Source organism: Notolepis coatsorum, assembly GCF_963971535.1.
Source record: "Notolepis coatsorum genome assembly, chromosome: 11".
In the NCBI taxonomy this organism is placed as follows: domain Eukaryota; kingdom Metazoa; phylum Chordata; class Actinopteri; order Aulopiformes; family Paralepididae; genus Notolepis; species Notolepis coatsorum.
Genome location: NC_140175.1, coordinates 84,579,374 through 84,592,397, shown reverse-complemented (window position 1 = coordinate 84,592,397; position 13,024 = coordinate 84,579,374). Strand labels below are relative to the sequence as shown.

General features: G+C 41.2%; 1 protein-coding gene across 1 annotated transcript in view; it reads left to right on the top strand.

Moving 5' to 3' along the window:
• Positions 1-13,024, top strand: part of LOC311237277 (breakpoint cluster region protein-like) — a 125,171-nt gene that overhangs the window by 88,681 nt on the left and 23,466 nt on the right. The window contains 8 exon segments of the mRNA XM_084325081.1: positions 10-140; positions 143-174; positions 840-959; positions 2,323-2,398; positions 5,578-5,682; positions 6,534-6,608; positions 8,046-8,143; positions 12,090-12,221. Of these exon segments, the coding sequence (XP_084181207.1) occupies positions 10-140; positions 143-174; positions 840-959; positions 2,323-2,398; positions 5,578-5,682; positions 6,534-6,608; positions 8,046-8,143; positions 12,090-12,221 (769 nt within the window).

The following is a 13,024-nucleotide window of genomic DNA, read 5'->3' as shown; positions in this document are numbered from 1 at the left end:
CTGCTGCAGTAAGAGCCAGCAGTATGACAGTAAGTGGTACGTCCCTCTCTCTGAGCTCACCTTCCAGGGCCCCGAGGAGGCAGAGCAGCTCACCATCCCCCAGGTCCCCGACGAGGAGCTGGACGCCATGAAGGTCAAGATCTCCACCTCCGCTGCGAGATCCAGAGAGAGAAGGTAAGAGGAGGATACAGAGAAACAGGGAGAGAGGGGGAGGGAGAAAGAGAGGGACCCCCAAAACACAAAAACACATTATTTACTTTTCTTTATTAATACAATATCTGTGTCACGTCACGCCACGTCACGTCACGCTACGTCATGTCATGTCATGTTACATTATGATATGTTACATTGTGTTATGTTACGTTATGTTATGTTACATTACAGTATTTTACATTTTGTTATGTTACATTTAGTTATGTAATTTATTTTTGTTACATTTAGTTATGTTACATTTAGTTATGTTACATTTTGTTATGTTACATTTTGTTATGTTACATTATGTTATGTTACATTGTGTGATTGATTGATTGAAAACTTTATTAACAGATTGCAGAATGGGTACAATACAGTACGGCTCAATACACACAATTGTTAAGGGGATGCAGACCAGAGAAAGACTTTTGTCTTGTTTACATCAGGGTCCCCCATTTTCAATTCATCATATGGTGTCATGTTACATTATCCTGTTACATTATGCTGTTACATTATCCTGTTCCATTATGTTATAATTATGTTACATGATGTTATGTTACATTGTGTTATGTTACATTACGTTATATGTTACATTATGTTGTGTTACGTTACATTTCTTGATATCATCCTTGTGTCTGTGGCTCCAGAGGGCCAACAAGGCTTCCAAGGTGATTGATCGTCTGAGGAAGAAGCTGTCTGAGCAAGAATCTCTGCTGCTGCTGACCTCCCCCAGCATGGCCCTCCGGATACACAACAGGAGCGCCAAGGTGGGGTGGAGGGGGTGATGGAGAGAGGGGTGGGTCAATGGATAGAGGGGTGGATGGGTCAATGGATAGAGGGATGGGTGAATGGATAGAGGGATCGATGGGTGAATGGATAGAGGGATGGATGAATGGATAGAAAGATGGATGGGTGAATGGATAGAGATGGATGGGTGAATGGATAGAGGGATGGATGCATGGATAGAGGGATGGATGGGTGAATGGATAGAGATTGGATGAATGGATAGAGAGTTGGGTGAATGGATAGAGAGATGGATGGGTGAATGGATAGAGGGATGGATGAATGGATAGAGGGATGGATGGGTGAATGGATAGAGGGATGGATGAATGGATAGAGGGATGGATGGGTGAATGGATAGAGATGGATGGGTGAATGGATAGAGGGATGGATGAATGGATAGAGGGATGGATGGGTGAATGGATAGAGATTGGGTGAATGGATAGAGGGATGGATGGATGAATGGATAGAGGGATGGATGGATGAATGGATAGAGGGATGGGTGAATGGATGGAGGGATGGATGAATGGATAGAGGGATGGATGGGTGAATGGATAGAGATTGGGTGAATGGATAGAGGGATGGATGGATGAATGGATAGAGGGATGGATGGATGAATGGATAGAGGGATGGGTGAATGGATGGAGGGATGGATGGATAGAGGGATGGGTGAATGGATGGAGGGATGGATGGATGAATGGATAGAGGGATGGGTGAATGGATGGAGGGATGGGTGTACAGGCAGGAACAATCTGTGTGGGGAAGTGAATGAATAAAACTCCCGTCCTTCAATATCAACCGCTGTAGTGCCCTTGAGCAAGGCACTTAACCCCCAACTGCTCCAGTGGAGCTGCTCAGAGCGTTGCTGAAAAAGAGCATCCATGCTCAGTAGGGGTGTAAGAATGCATTGATGCATCGCAATGCATCGATCCTAAGGTGACGATTCAACTGCATCAATTTGAAAATGTTAGAATCAATTAGAATTATTAATTATTAAACTTATTATAAAAAATAAAAAAAATTGTTAGATTTTTTATTGGCTTATAGTCCATTCATGCTGAGTGAATCAGTTCCTCCAGACACATTTGTGTATATATTTTTTTGGGGGGGAATTAACTGATCGAAAATGTATCGAATTGCATCAAATCGAATCGTGGTCAAATGAAGAGATTTCATGATGCATTGAATCGTTGCCTGAAGAATCGTAATCGAATCGAATCGTTGTGGGGTCAAATATTTACACCCCTAATGCTCAGTGAACCTACCCTGGTAAATACAAGTGAAAACAACATAAATAAACAGAATGTGAGAGGCTTCCAGGTAATAATAAGTGTTTGTTATGTGTTTCAGAGCTACAGCTTACTCATCTTGTCAGACTACGAACGTGCCGAGTGGAAAGAGATTATCAAGGAGCAGCAGAAGAAATGTGAGAATATATATATCTACCCCTGTTGGATATAAACCTTTTATCTACAAAATGTCTGCCTTCTAGGAATTATGCTGCCTCGTTTTTTAGGATTTACAAGCAATGCGTTTTTGAAATGATGTAATGGGTCAGGCTTATATTCATCTTTGATCATATGCCTCTTGAATAATACAGCCGAAAAGCTGACAGCCTGATCTTCTGCCTTGACTTGAGTAAAGTCATATTACATCATATACATAATCTCCATGAGTCAGCGGAAAGAAGAAGACTGCTTTTAGTCTACTGTCTCTACCAGTGCTTTGATGTGGAGACTGGGAGGAATAACTGTGCCATCCCAGTGTCTACAGATCATATAAATAACCTGCATGAAAATACACAATGTGTCATTTAATGTGCGTTTAGATCACAAGGTCAACTTTAAATTTGTTTCCATCGACTGGCCACAGTAGCGAGTAGGTTCAACCAACGTAATTATTTAGCAGTCAGAACTATTTCAAGAATACCACAGAAGGAGGAGACAGTGGCTCAGGAGGTAGAGCGGTCGTCTGGTAATCGGAAGGTTCCTGGTTAGATTCCGGCTCCTCCCGGGAAGCGTGTTGAAGTGTCCTTGAGCAAGACACTGAACCCCTAACTGCTCTCGATGAGCAGGTTGGCACTGTGCATGGTTGCCTCCGCCATCAGTGTCCATTTACCATTTTATATATATATATATCAAGGAACACCTGCAATCACTCTACAGTTGCGCTGTCTCCTCTTAGTCAACTCTTTGATGAACCCTTTCACTACCACACTACAAAGGGTTAACACTTTCACTTCCAGACTACGGAAGGTTAACCCTTTCACTACCACACTACAAGACGGTTAACCCTATGCTGAATGAGTTAGATCCTGAAATCTAATAAGAACATATCTGATAAGCAGTAGATTTAAAGATGGCATCTTGCATAGTCGCCTCCGCCGTCGCTGTGAGAGAGAGAGAGAGAGAGAGAGAGAGAGAGAGAGAGAGAGAGAGAGAGAGAGAGAGAGAGAGAGAGAGAGAGAGAGAGAGGAGTAGATAAGGGGGACAGAGCAGGAGGGGGAGAGGGAGGGGGAGGGAGAGAAAGAGGGTGAGAGGGTTAGAGAGAGGGGGGGGTTGGAGAGAGAGAGAAAGAGAGAGAGAGAGAGAGGAGGGGTGGAGTGAGAGAGAGAAAGGGAGAGAGAGGGGGTATAAGAGTGAGTGAAAAGATGGAGGTAAAGAGGGTGAGGAATGGAGAGAAAGAGACTAGAAACTTTGGATAAAAGTGATATATGAATGCAGTCCATTTATCATTCACAGAATGATTGAACACAGGCAGGGCTTCATCCCAAAGCAGAGTTACCAGCCACAAACTAAATTATTATTATTATTTATTTGGGGAGTGGCAGAATGGCCAAGAGGTTAGAGAGGCTGACCAGTAACTGAAAGGTCACAGGTTTGATCCCTGGCAGAGACAAGATGGTGTATTCCAGCTGTGAGCGAGCAACAGAAGGGTGGTTGGTATTACCTCTATTGATTGATTGATTGATTGATTGATTGATTGATTGATTGATTGATTGATTGATTGATTGATTGATTGATTGGTTGAAAACTGTATTAACAGATTGCAGAATGGGTACAATACAGTACAGCTCAATACTAACAACTGCTAAGAGGATGAAGACCAGAAAAAGACTTTCGTCTTGTTTACATAAGGGTCCTCTATTTTCAATTCATCAAGACATTTATGACATACAAGACATACAAATATACGGTACTGTGTAAGAAAAAGATATCATAAAAATATATACATCCGAAGGGAAAGAAACTGTACATTGGGGGGGGGTTCCACATTACTGGTATTACTGGCTACTTATATAAAGGATAAATAAATAATGAAGATGATACATTTAAGCCTATTCCTCTCTTTGGCTTATTGAGTCTCTTGGGGAGGCTGTCCTTGATGTGTGAAGTCCATTATTCCACAGCGTATGAATCATCAGCAGCAAATAAGCTGTCTAACTATTTACACTTGTGACTGTGTTGCTGGTCATTAGAGCAAAATTACCGTACATGGTTCCATTAAATTAGCACTGTGACCCGTGAATACACAGGCTTCCCTCCAGGTTTGAACGGTTTCTCCTTAATGTGTGAAATCAGCTGGCGAAAAGGGCCAACAATTGCGTGATTAGTCATGTCACCTCTTCACAATGGGACTCGGCGTGGGAGATTAACACTGAGCCGCAGAATAATTTCATGGTGCATTTGGTCAGTGGTCAGTGCTTTGTCAGACCTCTAACCATCAGCCTTTTATTCAGACAATCTATTCAGATATTGAAACAGTGACAGTTGCTATTAGCCCAGTATATATGTAGTGGAGTAAAAGTACCTATCGAGAACCCCTCAAATATACTCTAGTGAAGTACAAATAGATCTACCACAATTGGTAAATGGTACAGTAAATGGACTGCCTCTATATACAGTAGCTCTTTTATCCAAAGCACTTTACAACGTATGCCTCACATTCACCTACAGTATTCACTCACACATTCACACACGGACGACACACAGAGGCCACCATGCAAGGTGCCAACAGTTAGGGGTTAAGTGTCTTGCTCAAGGACACTTCGAAACGCTGCCGAGAGGAGCCGGAATCTAACCGTAATCAAACCGGGAACCTTCAGATTACCAGATGACCACTCTACCTCCTGAGTCACTGTCGCTCCAATTCATGATTTAATCATTACTTTTTACCATAAATGTGGGGTGTTTTCACCTACACTCTTGAAGAGTTTGATCTGTAGATGGAAAATGTGGTATTTGGAACTCGCTTAACCCTTTGTACACTGGAATATAGATCTGTTTTTACAAATATTACCAACGTAAGCAAACCTTTTACAGCCACAAAATACAGTGAATACAATTAAATAACTCACCTGTTGTGTAATGTTAGCCTGTCAATCAACTAGAAAATCATAACATGTTTCCTTTGATATTTCTTATAATATATATATATATATATATATATAAGGAATATGAAAGGAAACGTGTTTTTATATATATGTTTATTTTTTAATGTATTTATTTTTTATAAGCGTTTGGTTCACTGATTGGGCCTTTAATTGGAGTAAAAGTACTAAAAGTTACTTTCCAACCCCACCTGTGACCTGACTGTGACCTGCAGGCTTTAAGAGCTTCTCGCTGACCTCCATGGAGCTGCAGATGTTGACCAACTCCTGTGTGAAGCTGCAGACGGTCCATCACATCCCCCTCACTGTCAACACAGAAGGTAGGATCACCTCACATTATGACTCAAACACGTATTCAGTGGATGTCAGGTGAAAGGCCCTGTAGTGACCAAAACGTCACTGTTTTAACTAAAATAAAACATTTTTAAAACATATTTTAAAAGGAACAAGCCAACATTATGGGAAATTCTCCAGAGTCAGACAAGAAATTTGATACCAATTTCCTCTCTGTGCATTCAGTAGAAAGCTATCCGGCTGCAAGCTAGCCTAGCTTAGCACAAATTAATGGAAGCAGATCCGGACCACTAGCCTAGCTTAACACTCCGGGAGAGGTGCTTTTGGCTAACAACTAGGCTAGCTGGTCTGTGTCCGCGTCCATTCATTTGTGCTAAGCTAGGCTAGGATGTGCAACATGTGTTGTGATATGAAGCCATCTCGTGTTGAAAAGCAGCTCGGCTGAAAATGACCATTTTATATGAACTGTCTCTTTTTCTCTTCATGTTTTCATTTGCTTGACAGTGTTCCAATATAAACAGGATTCTGCATACCTCTCTCTCTCTCTTCATCTCTCTCTCTTCATCCCTCTCTCTCTTTCCCTCCCTCTCCCTCTTTCTCCCCCTCTCTCTCTCTCTCTTCATCTTTCTCTCTCATATTTCTCTATCTCATATATTTCTCTCTCTCTTTCCTCCTCTCTTCATCTCTCTCTCCTCATATCTCTTTCCCTCTCTATCTGTCTCTCTCTCATATTTCTCTATTTCATATATTTCTCTCTCTCTCTTTCCCCCTCTCTTCATCTCTCTCCCTTCATAATCTCTCTCTCTCTCTCTTTCTCTCTCTTAATCTCTCTCTTAATCTCTCTCTCTTTCTCCCCCCTCTCTCTCTGTTTTTCCAGAGGATGAGTCTCCTGGCCTACATGGTTTCCTGAATGTTATCATCCACTCTGCCTCGGGTCTCAAACAGAGTCTGAGTGAGTCACTCTGCCTATTAACAAGGCACTCTCTGCAAACATCAGCAGAAATGAAGGATTTCATTCCAAAATGCAATATATCCATGTTGAAAAATAAATGAAATCAGAGCATCAGTCAATATTGGCTACAGAAATACACTTAAAATGCACATAAATCATGACAGTGCACAGTCACACATTGTTGTGAGCGTGCCACCGTTCAGTGACCATATGGTTTTTATTCCTCTTCTTACATGGGAAGACAGACACATACAAATAAAGGGCAGTATTTATATGTAACACATACATAATACATAATACATACATAATACAATGACATATACAAATGTCACACAGAAATGTATTTACTCTTTATAAAATTATACATTTCTGTTTTGTTTTATAATCATGTGGTTATTCAACAAAGAATAGTATCTATAATGGGATGGTCTTCAAACCATATTGAAGTATCAACACAGGGGCCATATTCCCAATGCTCTCCAGAGTAGGAGTGCTGATCTGGGGCCAGTGACAAGGAACACCTGTCTTCATGACCTTATTCAAACTCAACAGACTTAAAGCTGACTCTAGATCAGTGACCAGGAACACCTGTCTTCATGACCTTATTCAAACTCAACAGACAGAAAGCTGACTCTAGATCAGTGACCAGTAACAAATGTCTTCATTACTCCTCTGTGGAGTTTAGGGGGTGGGGGCGTGGTGTTCGCTGGTTTTCCTTGTGGTGGCGGAGGTGCCGGGGCTGGGGTAGATGGAGCGGCCCGTGGGGTTGGCATTTCCATCGCCGTGCATGGCGGTGTGAGTGGCGCGCGGGCTGTTTGTGTTTTCCTTCGGTCATGGCGTGCTTTATCGGGGTTTGTCTTGGATGGGGATTTGGTGGGGATTGATGTGTGGGGTGTTCGGGGGACTGACTGTTCCGGGGGGGGTTCACATGCCTTCGAGCGACATTATACTATTGTACTTATTTTATGCCTATTCTTAAATCTGCACGTCTACATTACACTACTTTTATAGTCTTTTATACCTATTCTTATGTCTGAAGTTTATGCAATTTTTATTTTGTCAATTTGTGTGCTGATTTTATGCCCATGTTCATTTTTATTTTCTTTAAAAAAAAATGTATACTAATTGCTGTGGTGCACTCTGGACTGAGAGTACTATGTAGATAGCTATTCATATTTATTATTGTTATATTGTAGAAATGTGTGCATTGAAATGTCTGTAAAGTCTCGACTACATTGAAAATGAGGGTGACCTCAATTGTAATTTCGAGAATAAATAAAGGTCGATGATTACCTCATGCAAACTCAACAGACAGAAAGCTGACTCTAGATCAGAATAATATGGACCCAGATACTTTGCTCCATTGAAAATGTTCCACCTCTCCCCTACCCAGTCCCTGAGACATGACCTTCTCTTCCACCCTGGTCTCCCTCTCAGATCTCTACTGCACGTTAGAGGTGGACTCGTTCGGCTTCTTCATCAACAAAGCCAAGACGAGAGTCTACCGCTACACCACTGAACCCAAATGGAACGAGGTAGGAGACAGTCAAAGTCAAAGTTATGTTTATTGTCATTTTTCCATTGACATGGAAGCACGGGATACAGTACTCAGGTCTTCAACACTAGATGAACTAAGATAAACTAGAATACATACTCAAATAAAAACTGATTTAATTAAATAAAACCAATTAGAAGAAACCCACACAAAACCTATATAATAATAATAATAATAATAATAATAATAATAATAATAATAATAATAATAATAATAATAATAATAATAATAATAATAATAATAATAATAATAATAATAAATAATAATAATAATAATAATAATAACAAAAATAAAAATGAAATAAAATATCGATATACTGTATGTCTATCACCCTGCCTTCAGATTCATCATGAATGAATGAATGAAAACTTTATTTAACAGATTGCAGAATGGGTACAATACAGTACGGCTCAATACATACAATTGTTAAGGGGATGCAGACCAGAGAAAGACGTTTGTCTTGTTTCCATCAGGGTCCCCCATTTTCAATTCATATAGACATTTATGACATACACAACATACATGACATTTATGGCATAGGGACATATAGGTATTTAGTACTGATACATTTGTGACATAAGCGGTATTCAAATATACAGTACTGTTACCCCTAGATCCTGACAGAGTATATACATATGATGGGGAGGGGACTGTACATTAGGAGGGGGTGGGTGGGTGGGAGGGAAATATACATACGGCGGGGAGGGAATATATACATGCGGTGGGGAGGAGACTGTCTATTAGGAGGTGGTGGGGGTTTTGGGCATTTACGGTCGCCAGTTTCGAATTGCAGCCTCCCGTAGGTGCTCTTTAAGAGCGGTTTTGAATGTGGGCAGGGATTCACATTCCTTTACAGCTTTGGGTAGGGCGTTCCACATTGTTGTGGCATAATTGCGAAACGTGTTTAGTCCCTTGTTTGAGCCGAATCTGGGTTTAACATGATTTGTTGAGCTTCCTCTGGTGTAGTGGTTGTGGTATTCACTGACCTTTGGGAAGTATTTTGACATGTACATGGGCACCCCGGTCGTATAGTGTATCTTGAACGCACCTGGGTGTCTGCTCAATAAACCGCATGTGGGCCCTAGAACATGTGTAAACCATATCCTTAGTGACCTGCCAAAGCCCTGTACCTCCATACAGTCAACACTACAGGAATGGAGAATGGAGCTTGTTGATATTCTTCTCTGATATCTTAAACTGCATGATGATGGTTGGTCCCAATGGGGAGGTGTAGTCTGACGTCACTTTAGTTTCCCGCGCGGTCCACCCGTATAGGAATTTATCATTGGGAAAATTTATTATCGGCTATTGTAATAAATCTGCCTCAGGAACATTGGCAAGCTTTCCATTTTTGCACAAAATGAGTTCCCTTCTATCACTAACATTATTGTTTAAGCATTTTTTAATTACGTAAAATTATACGTAATTATTTTACGATTAATTGCGAATTGTTTCATGTTGAGCTATAGATTGGGGATGAATACACACAGAAAGGTACACCATGCCAATGTTCATGCTTTATTTGTTTTAAACTAGACGATTTAGAAATGTGTCCATTGGAAATACATTGCAATTTCAAGCGAGGTGGACCGGCCGGAAACAATGACGTAACCACTACACCTCCCTATAGGAAACATTTCCACATGTGAGACAACATGCACATTGATATTCCAGATGCTAGCCAAACGTCCTGGACAAGGTCATGGAAAACTAAAAGTACTTTAGTACATAAACTCACAGGGTCTTGACTTATTGAACCCTTATTGAATGGGGGTGAGTTCAAGAGAGAGCACAATGACACCTCCTCTCCTTGTTGCTCCAGGCATTGCCAGCCACTTACCTCACCAATTTACCTATCTCACGTCCCGCCCTCTTTCCTTGTTCCTCCAATCACAACCGAATTTCCCCACAGGGATCAATAAAGGAATATCTTATCTTAACTGTCACTTCCCTTGGACAAACGAAGTTGAAGAAAAGATGGCAGGGCTTGAGATAGATTCATTAATGGGGGCGACAGTGACTCAGGAGGTAGAGCGGTCGTCTGGTAATCGGAAGGTTCCCGGTTAGATTCTCAGGCAGCGTGTCAAAGTGTCTTTGAGCAAGACACTTAACCCCTAACTGCTCCCGATGAGCAGGTTGGCACCTTGCATGGTTGCCTCCGCCGTCGGTGTGTGAATGTGTGAGTCAATGGGTGAATGTGAGGAACAAAATTGTAAAGTGCTTTGGATAAAAGTACCATATAAATGCACCATTTACCATTTTAGCCGACTGCCGATATGATGGTTCTCTCCTTTACATATCCCCGCTACCCACAAGGAAACTATGAAAGAAGGAAGGGTCATCACGTCACCGTGTACCGCGTGAGCGCACATTGGTGCCAAGTGTGAAAACGTTCAGTTCGACTGACATTGAGTTGAATGGGATCAGCCATCAACATTTAAACAGGTTATTACCTCGGTCAGAATCATCGAAAATGTGTTACATCGTTAACTAGCTAATGTTTGATATATTGGTTGATATTGGTACAGTATATTTCCTCAGATAGCTTGTATATTATGAATATTAATACAGGCTTCAATAGAACTGGCACCGAGCAGAGCATAGAATGCTGGTATTCTGATGTGATGACCCTTCCTTCTTTTATAGTTTCCTTGGTTACCCATTTGCCCCATACACATGAGTAAATGGAATAGTTCAGGCATTACCATGGAAACGGAACTCACACAGACCACAAAACACCAACAGCAAACCATTCATTTACTGTAAACATGATACGCTGTTGACATGCTTCAGCATCCTGGATAATATCAACAGAGATCCCAACAATCATAGTCAGGGGATGTGAGTTTATCCCTGCTGGTTTAAAGAGCATACGTTTACATTACACACACACACCGCCAACTCATAGACAGACTATTCCAGTGTCCCGGATAATCTCTGAATATTAATGAGCATGTAAATGGACCCAATGCCAACTTTCAATTACAGTAAATTGGCAGAATTGAAGATAGGCGGTCTCTACAGGATACGGACCATGTGCAGAGCTCTCATCTACATAATTAGAAGGAATCTTAATCAGCTGAGTAGTATCGCTCCTGCTGACAATATGGCTACATAGACAACAGGGTTACACAGGTAGAACAGAGCTATCGTCACTCTCTCTCTCTCTCTCTCTCTCTCTCTCTCTCTCTCTCTCTCTCTCTCTCTCTCTCTCTCTCTCTCTCTCTCTCTCTCTCTCTCTCTCTCTCTCTCTCTCTCTCTCCTCATTGTATGTCTTTCTGGTTCTCTGTCTATCCCTGACCCCCCCCCCCTCTCTCTCTCTGTATACTGCACCTTGTGTATACTGTTTATTTTTACTCTTTCTTACACACATTCAGATTCAAATCCGTTATTGCCTATATTTATTGTAACATATAATTATAACCGATAGGGAATATAGACCATCATCTGCATCTTTGTTTCCACTGTTTATTTTTCTCATCTTTTTATATTCAGTTTTATTCCCTATATTTATGTCTTTCTACTAGTATTACCCTGCCCATGCCTGTACCTTCCCTCCCCCATGCTGCTATGACGCCGGAATTTCCCCAAGGGGATCAATAAAGGAATATCTTATCTTATCTTATCTTATCTTATCTCCTCCAAGCAACATCTAATCTCAATGCTTTGTCTGTCTGTCTGTCTGTCTGTCTGTCTGTCTGTCTGTCTGTCTGTCTGTCTGTCTGTCTGTCTGTCTGTCTGTCTGTCTGTCTGTCTGTCTGTCTGTCTGTCTGTCTCTCTCTCTCTCTCTCTCTCTCTCTCTCTCTCTCTCTCTCTCTCTCTCTCTCTCTCTCTCTCTCTCTCTCTCTCTCTCTCTCTCTCTCTCTCTCTCTCTCTCTCTCTCTCTCTCTCTCTCTCTCTCTCTCTCTCTCTCTCTCTCTCTCCAGGAGTTTGAGATGGAGCTGGAGGGCTCGCAGACCCTGAGGCTGCTGTGTTATGAGAAGTGCTACAACAAGGGAAGACAGAACAGAGAGGATGCAGACAACACTGACCGCATCATGGGCAAGGGACAGATACCGGTAAGAACACCACCACCTAGTGGTACAGTACAGTACATCACCCAGTGGTACTAGCGGTAACTACAGTACATCAACCAGCGGTACTAGTGGTAAATACAGTATTGAGACAGTACAGTACATTATGTAGTAGTACTAGTGGTAAATACAGTATTGAGACAGTACAGTACATTATGTAGTAGTACTAGTGGTAAATACAGTATTGAGACCAGTACATTATGTAGTAGTACTAGTGGTAAATACAGTATTGAGACAGTACATTATGTAGTAGTACTAGTGGTAAATACAGTATTGAGACAGTACATTAAGTAGTAGTACTAGTGGTCAGTGTTGTGCTAGTTACTGAAAAATAGTAACTCAGTTACTTTACTAGTTACTTCATTTCAAAGTAACTTCGTTACTGTACTAGTTACTTACACCCAAAAGTAATGAGTTACTGTGAAAAGTAACTATTTAGTTATTTAAAAAAAAAAAAAAAAAAAAAATTGCTCAAGTCCCATGCCCCATATACTCAAAATCGGTTGATCAACTTGACAGTTTCCATTCACATCACCGAACTCTGCTAAGCAATGTGGTCTAGAGCGTTTCATTATATATTCCCTCCCCGCTGTATGTATATTTCTCTCCCACCCACCCACCCCCTCCTAATGTACAGTCCCCTCCCCATCATATGTATATACTCTGTCAGGATCTAGGGGTAACAGTACTGTATATTGGAATACCGTTTATGTCACAAATGTATCAGTACTAAATACCTATATGTCCCTATGCCATAAATGTCATGTATGTTGTGTATGTCATAAATG